Below are 17,577 nucleotides of genomic sequence, written 5' to 3'. Positions count from 1 at the left end.
AGCAAAAGGTTGCTTGTTCAATAGGTCTTGGACTTGAGTCATTTTGGCCAAGTTTCCTGCAAGCGATAGAAAGAGGGCCTATAAAAAATACATCCGCACTCTAATGCTCAAATCAGTAAGCAATTGTAAAAAGATGAAAATAACTAGAGCTACGATGAATGACAATGGAACATGAGAATATCGTGCTTTCATCGGAATGCTAGTGCTAAAATTGTATGTTTTAATTGGGGAGAAGAGACTTGCTTTTATAGTCATAGTCCCTTACTGGGTGGAGAACTGTAACTCCATAGGACTCAAATTGATGGTTGCTGCAAATAGACCCCCTCAAATTCGAAAACGACCGGCAAGGATTTTGAGAGGTTAGCCTCCCTAAAAATCTTTGGACGGATTGGTCTACCTTCCCCTTCCTCTTCCTCCTTCTGCTGAAGAGGTTTTGTGGGTTGTCTTGTATTAAGAAGATAGAAAATGAAGAAAATATAGAGAAACATCTTTAGATCAAACTTGTCAAATACCGAAAATATTGCATTATTTTTATTTTTACTGTATGCTGCATAATATGACATAGCCACTAGAGGTGAAATGTCAGAATCACTACTAGCAACAGGTTCAACAGTAGGCATCTACATGGAATCAAAGCTTAAATGGTCAATGGATTCAATGTTGTCGAAAGGAACAATTGGTAAGGGAATATCAAGTAAATGTGGAGTGTGAGATCCAAAAGGAAAAACATATTCGTAGAATATTACATCCCTTGACACAAATATATTATGATTAGCTATATCATAGAACTTAGAACCTTTTTGTCCTTGATTATAGCCAATGAATACACACTTAGAAGTTCCAGTATCAAATTATCCTTGGTAGGCAAGACATTAGCCGCAAATCATAGGCATCCGAACACACTCAAATTATCATACAAATGAGGTTTTTCATAAAGCAATTCATAAGGAGTTTTCCAATTTAGCACAGATGAGAAACCTATCTGTGATATGCGTGGGATGAGTAGTGCATCCCCCCAAAACTTCCTTGGTAGATTACTTAAAACATATTTGCCATTGCTACTTGAAACAAGTCTTTGTATTTTATTTCTACTACACCATTTTGTTGTGGTGTGTATGTGCAGACCGTTGATAAGTAATCACCAAAGTAGCAAACAAATCTTGACATTCCATACTAAGAAACTCACTACCATTATCAAATCTTATTCTCGTCACATTAATATTAAACTGAGTTGAAACCATCTTGCAGAAATTCTTAAGGCGAGTTATGCAGCGAAACTCGTGTTGCATGAGATATGTCCAAGGAGTTCGTGTGAAATTATTTACAATAGTGAGCATAAAGTGACGATCTATAGTTAAGGGTCACTTATAAAGCCCCCAAATGTCTATGTGAATCATTTCAAACATTCTTATGGTCTGAATTTCACTTAAAGAAAACACAAATGAGTTAAACTTTTTATAAATAATCTTTAGACAAGAGATATGTGAAGAAGAGTATATCTTATGGACGATAATAAATTAATTTGTTAAAGATAATACCTAATATTAATATAATGAGTAAGGGATGTCACACTCAATATGTGTAGATAATCTGAGTTTTTATTGTTTTTATATAATTATAACAAAGAGAAAAAAATTATTATTTTGTTAACTTTATTTTTATTTATTTTAATTATGCATGAATAGAGTATTATTAACAAAAAATAAATAAATGGTCAATTTATCTACAATAAATATGCTTGACGGTGTTTTGGTCAATATAATTTTGTCAACCATCAACGATAACTCTAACGTTCTCAGACTCAATAAATAACATGGATATACAAATACAAGTAAATGATGTCTGATACGACGAATAATAGTTTTTATTTTTGTCCAATAAAAAACAACCACCAAACATATAACTCATATCTCAATTAATATTTACTTTAGTTCAAAAAATAAATACAAACATATTACAACTATCTCGATACGCAACCACTTATTTCTGTTTTTCCTCCCTACTTCTACGAAAAAAATAATTTAAAAATGTATCCAAACACAATTCCTGTTTCTCAAAATGTCTTCAAATTCTAGTGCCTCGATTTTTTTTTTTTTATAAAATTCATTATTATGACTTTCAATACATTTAAATTCAAATACTGATTCAATATTTGAATATTTCCAAATCAACTATATATTCAAAAGAAATAATAAAGAAATTTCATTCGTAGGATTTAAATTCAACCTTACCAGTCGAACAGGGTCTCGTGGGCTCTTGTTACCAACTTTTTAACTGATTCTATTGATTCCCAGATATCAATCCAATTTATGGTGCCCTAGAATCAAACGACGCCGTATGCGCATTGCTACTTCTCTTATAGAAACGCATAATTCAAATTTTTTGCGTTTGAACTTCTGCCCCTGAGCACAGTGGTCCACTTTCCCTAACACAAAACTCATGAGCTGAAAAGTGAGAATTCCAAGAGGAAGATGGATGATTGGGATCTAAGCGCAGAGGAATTGGATTCCCTGGAAAGAGATGCTCTGAAGCAATTGGCTCAGCGCAGTTCCTCTTCAGCTGCTGCCACTACCAGTAACAGTAATTTCAGTAGGTCGAATGTGTCTTCTATGCCAGGGGTTGTGCCATCTTCCCGTTCTCCAGCCAAGCCCACCTGTCTCTCTCATCCGCCTGTGGATGGTGATAAGGTTTCCTTTCTTTTCACCCATCTCTTTTCTGTTGTTTCCCATTTAGTAATGTTGGTAGCCTGATAAGTAGATTGTGTTGTCTTGAAGTAGATAAAATTTGGTAATCGCTTTTAGAAGGGGCCTTGACGTTTGTTGTGAAAGTGCTTATATCCTTAGTAAGTTGAAAGCAATTATCCAAGCTCATGGAAATCTTCCCATTCTATCCTCTTTAGTATTCTTTTAGCTTTCTCTTCTTGAAACTCAGGAAGTAATTTGAGCTGCAAAGAAAGTGGATTGTTTTTTTAATGAGTTTTTTGTTTGTCAGAAATAAAATTGAGAGAGTCAGAGGTGCAAACTTGGAGACTACAACAATTCTTGGCTCTCCTCTTTCCTTTGCATTTTTGGATATCATGGGATTAAGTTCTTTAATTACCGCATGCATTAAAGCAAATTGCATTTCTCAAGGAAAATAAACCCTTGTAACTCATGCCATTAGCTTGCTCATTCTTCGTCTTGATTTGTGAAGCATATTAATACCTCACTGCAGGCAACAGTATTACCTTCAAAACTCGTGCCAAAGATAGTTGGTGAGTTCCTTTTGTTTTTACTTCATGTAAACTGTGTTCATATTTCTGATTGCCCATATTCTTACTTTTGCCTATTCCTGCATTCTGTGGGATAACTTACTCCTAAGTGCAGATGATTCTTCGAAGCAACAGCATCCGAAGATCACAGTCAAATTCTTTTTACATGCCAGTGGAAACATTGCAGCAAAATTTCCTTATGACAAGGTGTGCCTTTGCCTGTCTGACTTGTTTGGTTTAGTAGACATAAATATTAATTTTCCTGTTACCATCATTCTTTTATCTGCCAATAGGTACTCATAGGAGCCTTCCACAATATTCCAAGAGCCAGTTGGAATGCAAAAGAAAGGTCTGTTTCTCTTTTTGTGGACTTCTCCCTAGTTTAATGTAGTATCAATAAATTCTTAGTCTCTACTGTAAGGGGTCCAAACAAGGAAATTGCTCTCTTTATGATCATTTTAACCTTTTTGTCTGTTTTCTACTTGGATTTTGTTGATAACTATTTTTGTTTTATCTTTTGCAGATTGTGGATGTTTCCTTTGTCATCATTATCAACAGCAGAATGTGTTCTTCGGGATTTCCCTGGCTCTAATGTTGAGGTGATACTTACTGTTCTGGGAATCTTTGATTTGTTGTACTTTCATGTGTACATGTAGGGTTCGAATAGGTGTTATTGTCCATATCCTTCTCTATGTGAAGATTATTTATCATAATAGAAATAGTCAGCGAAAACCACTCTTGGAGTATGATCATACATGTGACTGATAGAAGTGATGGTTAATTTGATAATATTAGCTGTTATTTTTCCAGATAGAGAACTTGGATCCTTTGGTTAGGCGTGCTATTGCTGCTGCCACTGTGCTTCCAGATCTTCAAGGTAAAGTTGATTCTTTCCTTTGTGTTTAGCAACCTGAGCAGGGATGCCTTTCATCAATTAGATCCAAATAAATATAGTCTTTTCTGATGGATGCCTGAGCCAAACATTTATAAAATTGTCTACTACGGCACTTTTAAGTACTGTGGGAAAACCTATCTTGCATATGCCAGAAGGGCAAAGTTAGGGAACTTACTGATGGGTCTTGGAGGAGAATAGAATGTGAAGATTGAATTAAGTGTTTTAGTTGTACACTGTAGAATGGTATAAATGTTTCTTGAAGTTGGTGTATATGGACAATGTAGTTTGTATTTCAAAATTTAACCGTTGCTATTTTGGAAAAGTAAGAGAACATGATTCTAAGGGGAAAATGGGACTACATGTTCTTTTATCATCCAAATTTTTCACAGAATACTTTTCAAAATACAGTGGAGTGCACATATAATTTCTTTCCCCTTTCATGAACTTCTATGTTTTATAATTTGGTCAGGGCCAGGATTTTTGTGTATTACGCTGCCCAAATAATAAGTTTCTCAATTTCATGTTCTCAACAGACCGATATGAAAAGATCCCCGGTTATATTGAAGCAAAGCTCTTGCCTTTTCAGCGTGATGGTGTCAGGTATGTAAGACTAGTTCTGCAAAATACTTTGTTCTTTCATTTAGTAAGATCCAAGTTTCACATGTTAAATTTTGGTGACCTCAACATCTATTGATCTGTTCTGCTCAAATTGACATTTGAGTACTGATGATTCTGCCCTTTTAGATTTGTATTGCAGCATGGAGGGCGGGTCCTGCTGGCTGATGAAATGGGGCTCGGAAAGACTCTTCAGGTGTTGAGTCTTTGACTAAGATTCTGGTTTCTCGCTTGTATCATTCTCTTCAACTGGGACGTTTTTGCCAAAATAATACTCTTTCATAACATTATTTCATTCTGTGCCCAAACTAATTTGCAAATTGGAACAGAGTATAATAAATGTTGAAAGATGATTTTAAGTTTTTAAGGTTAAAAGCTGAACAAATGAAAATTTGACATCATCTCGGGAATTTACAATCTGCACTGGCTATCAGTTTTTTGTCTTGGAAAAATTTCTCTGGAAAGCCCTCCCCTCTGTGTATTGGACTTAAAAGGATGGTTCCTCAATTAGTTTGTCCCTGTAGATCCAATTTCCTCCCTCTTTTCATCATCAAGTTGTATGTTTGACAAGTGATCGGAAATTTGTCAACCCACTTTTTAATCTGGACAAATGAAAGAAATGTTAGCACATTCTACAGGCGATTGCGGTAACCTCTTGCATTCGTGAGGCATGGCCTGTTCTCATTCTGACCCCATCTTCCCTACGGCTGCAATGGGCTTCTGTAAGTAAATGCCAAACATCTTTGCTTAGATTTATTATTCATTGCACTTATTCTCTGCTGCTTTTTTGCAGATGATCCAACAGTGGCTGGATATTGCACCGTCACATATATTGGTATATTTCTGATTCTGATGTTTGGTCATTTCTTTTGATTACAATGCATGATAAGGCTTGATTTTTGCTGATTGGACCTTCCTCAAGTAGATTTATAAATTTCCCTGATATATATATATATATTATTCTTGTATGTCTTTGACTTTGTTTTGTCTTGATAGAAGAGAGATGTAGGGACAAATTTTATAAGAAAATATGATGATAGAATGAAAACCACATCAAAACAATAGGAGTATGAGTCACATGAAAGGGCAGGTCATTTATCTTTTCAATTTTGCATCAAAGGTAAAGTTAATCTACAAAAACAACGTATTTTTCTATTCTTGTCTAGTTCCATATTATGGGATGCCTACCTTTTATGCTGGAGGCATTCTATGGAAAGTGCGGGTATCCCTTGAGATCCCTCCACATTTATGTTTAGTGTATGAGTACATAAAGATGACTCACTTTCTGGAAAAATTTTATAATAATTAATGAGAAAGCTTCTCTTTCTATTTACATCAGTTCCTGATGGTCCTTGTTTATTTGTGTCCAACACACAATTCTTTCATTGGTAATTTGCATGTTCTCTGCTTCATGTTACTGCAAATGCTTCGCCAAATATATGTACTGCGATAACTAAGCTTGTTGGCCGAATTGATGTTGGTACATTATGAGAATAAGGAATTGTAGTCCATTCCGATGCATGATAATGCAAATATGAGTTACAATATTTCTCAAGGATATTATTTCTTGTATACCTTGTAAATGAGTGTCCATGATGCCTGATACAGCTAAAGTGAATTACTGGTTAAAGTTGCTTTGTTCCTAGCATCTAAGCAAGTTCTCCCATGAGTAGTTGCACTGTTAATTAAATGATCATGTGCTGTGGAAAATCCATCAGAATCATGATCTTGATACTACATATTTGTACATAGGAGGCTGTTTGCAACAATAAATCAGAATCTAAGCAAGTCATAAACAGGTGGTTTTGTCTCAGTGGAGTGGTTCAAACAGAGTTGGATTTAATATTGTGCCCTCAAACACCAGGAGGCCTATCAATCTTGATGGTGTATTCAACATCATATCCTATGATACTGTACCTAAGTTGCAGGATATGCTTTTGGCTTCAGATTTTAAGGTAATTGCTCGAAATGATGTATTGTATTGTAGTGTACTGGTGCGAGATTTGCTTTTTCTGTAGCTTAAAATTATAGACATTCCTTGTTTGAACTTTCAAATGATAGACTCTTGGATTCATGCTTTTGCTGTGAAATTCTAATGGATTTGACAAGGATGATATGCGGAGTTGCAGTATTTCATTCTTTGGTTTTAGAGTTATGCTAAGGAAATTTTTCCTAGGCTGGACATGTATACCATGACTATTATGCCTATTGACCCTCTGGAAGTTATATCATTTGTATCCATGAAGTGAACATATATTGATGCGTGTTCTAAAACTCTTACTTACATTTTATTACTTCTTTTATGCATTTTCAAAATTCACTAAAAAGGATGGAGTGTTTTGGTGTTTATTTCTCTGTGCATAATTCTGTATCAAAGGTCCTGGTGAAATTTGATGATTTTTTGTCCATAGGAATCATTTGCCCAGTTTTTTTTATGGAAAAATTAATTTTATGATACCGACTTTTTTAAATTTACCTTTATTATTTTCACTCTGTGCTTCACAGTTAACAAAGCCAAGATGCTTATGCAATAGAAATACGACATGTCCTTTGTATTAGAAATCCCTGCTCTGTTAGACAGTTAACATCCTTGGACTGGTCCACGCATCATGAAATTGCTTAATTTCACTCTTATTGGTTAATAAAGAAGCTTCAGTCGGTAAACTCTTAAGCAGATGAGTTCCAATCTGGTGTTTTATTTTCTTGTTGTTTGCCATCTGCCAACAATGCTAAGTTGCTAGTATACTATTCCTGAGATTGGTCTTTCAATCATCCTGTGGGGATGTGGTCCCTTTTATTTAGGGCGAGCATGGAATGCAACATTATGAATAAGAGAATAACTTTGCTTGAGTTCTTACTTGTTACTTTGTTGCCTTTGAGCGTCTTACGAGCATGCATGTGAAAAATGTTGGCTGCGCAACCAGCTGGGTGAAGCCTAAATGTTCAAGATCTAGTACGAGCTTAATTGAAGCTTGACAAACCAACTATTTCGAGATTGAGCTAGGCTTGAGCCGGAGTTCGAGCTTGAACTCAGCTTGTCGTACTGCAATTAAACTAAAGCCCTATTGATCAATTGACCAGTAGAAAACAGTTTCTACTGAGGGACTTTCTCCATTTGTAGCAAAAATATATTCTGCAGTTTAAATTCTATACGTACCTTGGACGATCTCCACATTGTCCGATGAATTGGCTAAGTAGTTTATGCCGGAATTGCATCAATGTTAATCTTCCTGAAAAACAGAATTGTCAGTTTGTATACCAAGAGAGAAGAAACCCTTCTTTCTCTTTGGCACTATTTAAGTTTCAGTGGTGGTTCCCCTTGCCTGCAAAGCAAAGAGCAAGGTAAAAGGGAAGGTTCCAGCCATGACAACATGAAGAGCCCTTGGTAGCTCTTTGAATGGAGTCTCATGGGTTTCTTCATCAGCATTCCAGAAAACCTTTCTTTTCTATTCCTTTTCTTCTTCTGAATTACTGATGATGATTCTGGTGAATGAGGGGTCGAGTTGAATGGAGGTGTGAAACTACAATTAAACAGAAGAAATGGCACTAAAAATTAATAAATTATATGTCCAGCTAGGGTTCTAAATAGACTATAATCTGACAAAAGGATATATACATGTCGATATATGATTCGGATACAAAATTACTTAAGTACGTACAAGCATTTGAATGAATAGATAAAAGGCTGAAAACTAGCGCAAAGAATTGCCTTCCAGCTTTGCTGGAGTTGAGATTTCAAAGTTGAATTCAAACACTACTGAAGCCGGTTTCAAGCTCTTTTGAACCAGCTCTATTGGTTCCCAGTCTTATAAAGATTTGAAATTCCTTTAGCTTACTGTATCTAGAATTGCTGGTTAGATTCCATGCCAATATTACTTATCCTGCTTGATTCAACAAATAATTTTAGACGAGAGTTGAAAAGTTGAACTTTTGGGTATCTTTTCAATTTCACCTTCAGAACTAGTGGTCAAGACTTGTGTCGCATTATTTATTTTGAGGGAGAGAGTAAAATTAGGAAGAAGGTTTATTTTTCAAGAAAAAGAGTCATACTTTTGGGACATCTTGAGTAGGACATAGATGTAATAAATTTGAGAAAGATTTGAGTATGTTTTTTGGCCATTTCTCTCATTTTTGCCTTTGGATAGCATAAACTACCAGCTGATGGCTTTTCGTAGATGCATGACAACCTCACTTCTGCTCATTTGTACAAACTGCTTACTTTGAGAATTGCGCACCGTATCTTAATGAGCGAACAACTGTGTGCCTAATTTGGGAAGTTTGACCTCTAAATCAATCCCAAGAAATTTGGGATGAGATCCCCATAAATCACGAATCAACTAATCTAAGAAGATAAACCATAAAAACTACACACTATAATCAACAGATTTTCAACACACACAAATATATATGTGTATATACTATATGTATATTTTTTATTTGTTACGGCAGCCTTTTATAGTGATTGCATCATGCTTGATGAATTGTATAAATCTTCTAAGAATTACCATTAACAGGTTTTTTATTTGACAAATTATGATTTGGCCATTCAGGTTGTGATTGCAGATGAATCGCATTTCCTGAAGAATGCTCAAGCAAAACGAACAAGTGCCTCCCTTCCCATATTGCAGGTTGCTCTTTCCTCTTTTACGTGGATATCTTGCGACTTGCATCCTTGATAGAATATACATATGAATAATATCAAGCAGGAGTGGTTCTATATACTATTTAAGGATTTGTCCTGCTTATCACCAAAATGCTCAGGTTGTTTATTCAATCTCTCTGAGAAATAAAAAATAATACTGAAAAGAAAGTGAGGTTCGAGAGACAAGTTTATATATGTTTCTTTGTTATGTTGGTAAGCTTTTCTTTCCTCCTGTATTCCCCGTTTTGTCTTTAAGATTCATGTTTGCAGTACTGCCTTTGTTATGAAATAATTGATATCTCTCTCTCTCTCTCCACTCACCTCTTCCTCAATTTTCATGTCAATATGCTGATGATCTATAGAAAGCTCAATACGCGATCTTGCTCAGTGGAACTCCTGCATTGTCACGACCAATTGAACTATTCAAGCAGGTATGTTAAGCATCATTTTCAGAGTTAAACTCCCGGCTTATGCTTCAAATTGACAGTTGGTATCTGCTTGCAGTTGCAAGCCTTGTATCCGGAGGTGTATAAGAACGTTCATGAATATGGTAGTCGTTATTGCAAGGGTGTAAGTGAAAGTTCCTCTGACGTATCTATTATATCCTTTTCTAAGTATGACAGACCTAATAAACTTAATATTGTGTTTCTCAGGGTATATTTGGAGTCTATCAAGGTGCAAGTAATCATGAAGAGCTGCATAATTTGATGAAAGCGACCTTAATGATTCGAAGACTCAAGAAAGATGTTCTTTCTCAGCTTCCTGTGAAGCGCAGGCAACAGGTATGTAACTTGATTGCTAAGTGATATTTGTTCAATAGTTTTTCCATCCATGATTTCTATAATACCACAATTAAATGTTTTGGCCTTTACTTTGAAGGATGTAAAAAGAAAAAAGAATCTATCATCTCGAATGCATTGCTTTAACTGGATTGTTTATCTTTTATTGGTCCCAAACCTTTGTCCACTAAATTGATAGTTTGTGTTATATAGGTCTTGTACATTTCAGTTGATATCTGAAAATCTTTGTAGTTCACTTGAATTCCTCTTCAGTATTTTCCCTTTTCTTCATCCATCAGTGCTTGGTATTTTCATTCGTTGTTCTGTCAATTGATTGATAAACTTATTGCTTCTAAATCCAAGATCTCAAATCCTTGAATCTAGAACTCCAGTCTTGAAGCCAACTGCAGTATCCCAAACGAAAGTTTGGTTGTTCAGTTGAGTCAAAAGATTCAAAACTTTCACTCATAACTTAGTATACCAGCTGCTATATGAGAGTGAGCAATGAAATTCTCTTCTATCTTGTAATACATGGTGGTTTTGAGTATTAAACTTGCTTGAAGTTGCATAACTCCTCTATTCCTCTTTTAATTATGTTATAAACTCCTGGGATAGTTGGAGCTCTGAGTGACTAAACTTACTCATTTGCTCTGTTTTACTTCTTACTTAACAGGTTTTCTTGGAACTGGGGCAGGACGATATGAGACAGATAAATGCACTATTCTGTGAGGTGATGAGAATTTCATGTGCTTTTGGGTTTCTTGATGAGCACAACATTTCTTCTATAATACGATGTTATGGTTCATTGTCGTCCTGCTATGTTCTGTTCTATTATTGAACCATCTGGACTGTAACTTATCTTCATTTAACCTGCTCTATGTACTTTTCAAGAAAATGACTAGCTCTTCATCTTGAATAACATTTCTTAGATGCTTACTCTGTACAGTATTCTTAAAGATGTGGACTGGTTTCTGAAATACTTTAAATCAATGGAATAATCCTACTAGTGATTCTTTTCCTACAGTTGGAGGTGGTAAAATTAAAAATCAAATCATGCCAGTCCAGAGAAGAAGCTGAGTCACTCAAGTTCACAGAGAAAAATCTTATCAATAAGGTAGGCCTGCCAAAGAAGCTCACATGAGTTCTTTTGTTTCTTGATTTCTTACTTTTAAATGGTACGACAATTTTATGCCCCTCATATTAAATTTGAACTTGCTGAACTGTTTCTCCTGTCTTAAAAGTTCAATTGTTAATAGTTTTATAATTTTATTTATCAGGTAAAGAATAATTTCTGCTAATTGTATATACCTGCTGATTTAATCTAGAGATAGAAATATGAGAAATATATTTTTCCCTGCCCGGTTGCCTTGATACCAACCTTTGCTACGTGCTTTGGCAAACGTCAGCCGGGAAAGCTGACCTATTAAACTCATAGAATCTCAAAGTATTATGATGGCTCTAGGCAATCCAGTCTTAACAATGTTATAAAGCATCTATTTTAAAAGCAGCGAAAACTAGATTAACAATTAGGTTCTTGTTTGGTATGTGAAGTAGTCTTTTTGGCCCATTGTTTGGCTACATATTTGAAATTTGTCTGGAATGGAATGTTTTTCCCGTTCTTTTGTTGGGTTTAGTCAAGTGATACTAGATACAGAGGAAATCTAATGGTCTTCACTCTTGTAACCATGGGCAATAAGACCTTAGAATACAAACACAAAAGCAGGCACAAACATAGATGTATGGTATAACTTCTGCATAAATCATATAGTGTAAGTTTTGTTTAATGTATTATTGAATGTATAATAATTTCGGGCATGTTTGTGTATAAAATCCTCAATGTATTCATATGTGTAATGTCGTTTGTACAGTTTTAATATTTTATATAAACAGATCTAGCTTTCAGCATATAAGTAGTATAAAAATATTATATATTTGTGTCATCCATAACTCCGATTTTGGTATTAGAATTTCATGTAGCTTTATATATGCTTATTTAATGCAAAATTTAATTTTCGAACTGAAATTTTTTAGAATGTAATTTGCACATATCATATTCAATGAAATTCATTTATCTAACAGGGAAAGCATTTCTATTTGGAGGGGTACGGACATATCGGTTTTTTGTTTTATACCTGCTGATTCCATCTTATTTAGGGTGAGGAGTGTAGGATTATACCTGCTGGTAGAGAAATTAGGAATCTTTAGTTTGCTTGTTATGAGCCTAACAAACAAGAAGAGGAAATGAAAGATTATGAGTTTGCTTTTCAGGAATGGTCATTCTTTGTACTGTGCATACAGTAAATTTTAACTGTAGATATCATGGATTGTAATTTGTTATAATTTGAAATTACATCAAAGATAATCTCTTGAGAATTGAATCTCTCATCCATAATTAACACCAAACCACTTAACCATCCTTAGAAGCATAAGCTTTGTTTCCTTCCTACTCCCTGAAACACAAACCACGTAATTGAAATGATCTTGTCTAAAACAAGAGAGAACCGTACTTAAGTTCCTATTGAAGTTCTACCAAACCTAGATGAGACTTATGTTCTTGAGAACATTCAAAAGCAAACTAATTGATCAAGGAGCAGGAAAAATCATTCTGCAAGTGACAGAAAATAGTATCGTAACGTTTAGAAAACATTCGCAATTTTTTGGTCAAAATGCATAATCAGACACTAAAATAAACTAAGCAATTCCATGTAAGACCTACAATGAGTGCACGCATAACATACAAGGAAACCTGGGTTACATGATGGGCTTTATCTTCTAGTTTTGGATCTCGTTTGTGTTTCACCCTCTTGTCTTCAATCACGAAGCAACTCCTAATGCTAGCTGGCCTCTGCTCTGTTCCCCTTCGCCTATTCATATATATAAAACAAGCAGTATTGTTGATATCGAAAACTTATGCTGACAACACTAAATTTGTTAAACTCAAGCAAAAGCTTAAATGATTTTTACTGATCTCATTCCTAACACTAACATCATAGTATTCCCACTTGTAAAGTCCCTATGATGTTCCGCATGATTGAGAGAACCTCAACAAAGCCTTTCATATTTTTAGCTAATAAAGAAATGATATTGTTGTTGTTGTTCTCTTTTCTTCTCTTTCTAGGAGTTGTAATGAACTTGAGAAACTACATGGAGAGTTCTCTTGAACATAGATGAACCACTCTTTGTTGTCTTTGTACACAAGAGAATCTGTCAATTTTCTTGTGAAATCTTGTTTTGAACTTTTAAGTTTGTTCAGTCTCATATCTGTGATCCTTTTTTAACTTAATCTGCAACTATAACTTCTTGGTTGCAAATGCAATCTGAATAATTCTTCTCCAAGTCTCATTAATATCCACCAGCCAAGTTTGCCTGATTGATTTGTTGTATTCAGGAAATGAAGTTGAGAAACTGCATTGAGGCCGCCATTAGAACGTAGATTAATCGCTCTCAATTATCTTTTACAGAGGAAATATGTGGATTTTCAAAATCTGTGTAAAATTTTAAGTTTTTTCATTCTCGTATTTGTTATCTTTTCTATAAAGCTGTAAGTGTAACTTCGTTGCAAGTTCAAGCTGAATAATTCTTCAGAAATTGATATTTATCATTCAAATTTGCCTGATTTTTTGTTTCTGTTTCTTTTGTTTTGTTTTGTATTCTCTTTCTACAGAGGAGAATCTGTGGATTTTCAATTGGAGTCTTGTTTAGAACTTTGGATTTGTTCAATGTCATACTCTTGATCTTTTCTGATAAGCTATGACTATAACTAATTGATTGCAAGTTCAAGCTGAAAAACTCTTCTTCAAAATTTTATTGATATCAACCATTCAAGTTTGCATAATATTGTACATTCATATTTTCCTGATTGATTAATTCTGATCCACTTTTTTCTTTGCTTTAGCGGAAATATTTATTCCATTCACAGTTATCTTTTAATTCATTTCATTCCATATGCTCCAGATTTATACTGATTCTGCTGAAGCAAAGATTCCAGCTGTTCTGGACTATCTGGGGACCATAATTGAGGTATAATATTTTCAATGTCGTCTTCTCATATATTTTCTCATCTCTTGCTGAGAATGCTTGATGTCAAACTTGAATGAAGAAGCTCATCTATTAATTAGATTGAGTTAATCTTCTATTATCAACACTTCTCAACATGGGGGGAAATCACCATATTGTTCTGAACCGAAGTTTTCTTGTCCAAAGTTTCGTTAAGACTAACAGTTATCATAGTTGTTCAGGAAGCTGACTAGGTTTATGAGATGTCTATGCCTGTGGCACAGATTCTTTTGCTTATATTTTATAGCAGTTATTCTGGAAGCTGACTTTAGGCTTATGACATGGTTATTCGTTTTATTGAGAATAATGAGTTGAGAATCATTTACAATCATTTGGTGAACCAATACATGATTCTCAACAGGTTACCAAGTTATCATCAAAAGTTTTAAATTGGCGTCTGGTATCGGCAGACACTATATGCATGCCCTAGATGTAGACATGAGAACATATTAGTCCCTGCTGGACAGACAGATTTATCTAGTATTATACCCATTTTAGATATGGAATAATATTTGGATTGAGTGCTTTTACGTGATGGATTCCATCAGACTAATTTTGGGTGTTCTACTATTTTGTATTTTAATAAGTTACCGTTCTGTTGAGAAGGTGGAAACTAGGTTTGTGATTGTTGAATTTTAATTTCATCATCGACATTCCTGCGTTTTTTTCTTTTTGCAATAAGGTTGTTTAAGAAGTGCCAACATAGTTGACCTCTTTCTTGTATACATAATATATATATATGTGTATGCATATGATGAGGGTATACTGGTAAATCAAGTAACAATGAGGATAAGATTGAAAATGCCAACTTTTAGTAATCTCCAGGATAAAGGTAAGGGAAATGCATTTTGGAAAGCCAATTCTCACTTCTTGCAAATAGACTTTTAGAGGTGTGACGTATAGAAGGTTCATTTAATATTAACAACTGAACATGGAAAAGATTTCCCAAATGGGCTTCCATTTCTAGAAGTTCATTTAGAATGTATTCCGAATCAAGCTCCTTGTCATCTAATTGATGCTTGTTTAGTTTCTATACATAATTGCTTTCCAGGTTTTTGTCATTTCCATTATGTTGCTTTCATGTGTATATTCTCATTGCGCCTAATAAGTTGCACAGGCAGGCTGCAAGTTTCTAATATTTGCGCATCATCAACCTATGATTGACTCAATACACAAGTTTCTTCTGGTAAGACCCTTGCTTTCCATCTTTTATGTTATATAAATACTTATGCGTTATTCACGGTCATATTTTCAGAAGAAAAAAGTTGGATGCATAAGGATTGATGGCAGCACGCCAGCAGCATCAAGGCAAGCTTTAGTGACGGAATTTCAGGAGAAAGATTCAGTGAAGGCTGCAGTGGTAATGCTTATGTTAATTTATAATGTGTTATATTGTTGTTTTGCTATGCTTTCCATGACATTACTTTTTAGTTATGGATGTCTAGTTGTCCATCAAAGCTGGAGGTGTTGGCTTGACATTGACAGCAGCGAGCACAGTTATATTCGCAGAGTTATCGTGGACTCCGGGAGACATCATTCAAGCGGAAGATCGTGCTCATAGGATTGGTCAGGTAACATTATTGGCTCATATGGGAAGATCTGGTACATGTATCTTTAGACACTAACTCAAAAGATGTTGGTTACGAGGCAGAAGACAGCCCTGTAACATTAATCACTTCAAGATACCTTGGACTTTGGATTACAGATTTTGGTTGTTAAATATACTTAAATTGTTGGAAGATAATTCTGGTTATCTCAATGGTTTAAGCTTTAACACGAATATTTTGGTTTTGTCATGGTGTCTTTAAAACTGATTCACACATTCTGAAATCTATTTTATGATTAAGCTTAATTAAGTGATCACATAGAATCTATGGTTTGATAGTTTGCATAGTCAAAGGTCCAATATTTTTCGCAGTCTTCACATGTTTTTCAACAAATTGAGCTGTCACTCTCTGCATTTTCAGAATTTGTGATGTTTGAACTGTATTTTTTTCTTTTGGTATAAATTTATGCTCCGGATGAGAAGTGGTGCTTCTTTTTCAGGTTTCATCGGTCAATATATATTATCTGCTGGCAAACGACACAGTGGACGATATAATATGGTACTTCTTTATGTTCCTCTCATTCTTACAGATGTGATTTTTAGTTGTATGACTTTTCTTTTTAGTTCCAATTCTATTTATAGCTAAACTACTATATCAATTTGAGAAAGCAGTGAGTAACTTGGCTGACATTTTCAGGGATGTCATTCAGAGCAAGTTGGAAAATCTAGGACAGGTACTTGACCATCCAAAACTTTATTTACTTACTGATGCTCTGCATTAGAGCTCTATAATCCCTTCAATTAAATAAAATGTCACCAGATCGTGCTATTGCCGTGTATTCGAAGGGATGTGGGAAGCCATAGTGTCTGGCTTGACTGCATTGATTATTAACTGGTTATACTGCTTTTGGACCTTGGGAGGAAGAGTTTTCTAAAAGGAAATACATAAAGGAAATACTCATAAGAATCCATTTATTCATGAGTATTTGAAATAATACTGATTATTGATACATTATTTCAGTGGGAAACGCGATAATGTAGCTTATATGCTTTCATTTTTCCTTTCTTCCATTTAATCCAAGATTCAAGCTGAGGGCTATTGATTCTGTTTGTTGCCTACAGCTGTTTACGGTCAATTGATGACTCTTTTCCTTATATTTTGCATGAAATTAAAGCTGATTGTTTGCCATTGATGTCTAGATGCTTGACGGACATGAAAATTCTCTAGAAGTTTCAGTTGATCAATCAGGATGCAGCCCTTTGAAACAAAGGACACTGGATTCCTTCGTGAAGCGTTGTAATAACTCTCACTCTGATCATGAACCCAAGCACAAACACCCGAGGAACTGAAATTCCAAGTACATATGTGAATCTTTGTGAAGACACTATTATTGTTCAGAGGAAATTGTATTAGCATGATAATTAAAAAAATCTAAACATCGACAAGCATAATCCTATGCAGTCATTCTAAATGACTGGTTTATCATATCGGTTTCCCCAGGGTAATATTCACTTTCATCATCTCTCTTATTCTGTCTGATCCCTTTGTGAGATGTATTTATGTTCACTGACATTGAACCTTCACAAGTGAATCGCGTGAAGGAGTGGTTATAGCTAGCTGTTCCGTTGCTGCATGTCTTACATTATTCGATTGCCTCTGAATGTTCAAAACATTATTAGGGGCACTATGGATAAAGCCTAAAGCGCTTTGAACCGTCGTTCTTGGATATGAAATGTTCTTCTGGTGGATTACCCTCCAGCAGCCCCTTCTCCACCCAGTTCAGTAGCAGATCA

General features: G+C 35.0%; 1 protein-coding gene across 3 annotated transcripts; it reads left to right on the top strand.

Annotated features, from left to right (window-relative positions):
• The first annotated feature begins 2,372 nt into the window (after window positions 1-2,372).
• LOC105155232 (uncharacterized) lies at window positions 2,373-17,304 on the top strand. Of its 3 annotated transcripts, none has more exons than XM_088878693.1 (24): window positions 2,375-2,687; window positions 3,193-3,253; window positions 3,366-3,457; window positions 3,544-3,599; window positions 3,774-3,849; window positions 4,061-4,127; window positions 4,679-4,745; window positions 4,890-4,956; window positions 5,399-5,482; window positions 5,554-5,595; window positions 6,560-6,715; window positions 9,311-9,388; window positions 9,765-9,833; window positions 9,907-9,972; window positions 10,056-10,184; window positions 10,855-10,911; window positions 11,206-11,295; window positions 14,136-14,201; window positions 15,355-15,423; window positions 15,493-15,597; window positions 15,683-15,808; window positions 16,284-16,342; window positions 16,481-16,517; window positions 16,984-17,304. In XM_088878693.1, exons 1-24 carry the CDS (start codon window positions 2,472-2,474, stop codon window positions 17,131-17,133), a joined length of 2,085 nt encoding a protein of 694 aa, XP_088734819.1. In that variant the 5' UTR covers window positions 2,375-2,471; the 3' UTR covers window positions 17,134-17,304. The 3 variants fall into 3 exon arrangements, 2 of the variants coding, with proteins under 2 accessions (XP_088734819.1, XP_088734820.1); XM_088878694.1 differs by having other exon boundaries at window positions 2,376-2,687; window positions 3,214-3,253; XR_016064689.1 differs by lacking the exons at window positions 16,481-16,517; window positions 16,984-17,304 and having other exon boundaries at window positions 2,373-2,687; window positions 15,669-15,808.
• Window positions 17,305-17,577: the final 273 nt, after the last annotated feature.

Source organism: Sesamum indicum, linkage group LG3 (genome assembly GCF_026168435.1).
Source record: "Sesamum indicum cultivar Baizhima isolate 11 linkage group LG3, ASM2616843v1, whole genome shotgun sequence".
Lineage (NCBI taxonomy): Eukaryota > Viridiplantae > Streptophyta > Magnoliopsida > Lamiales > Pedaliaceae > Sesamum > Sesamum indicum.
Note: the sequence above shows the minus strand (reverse complement) of the source record. Positions and strands in the feature narration are given on the sequence as shown.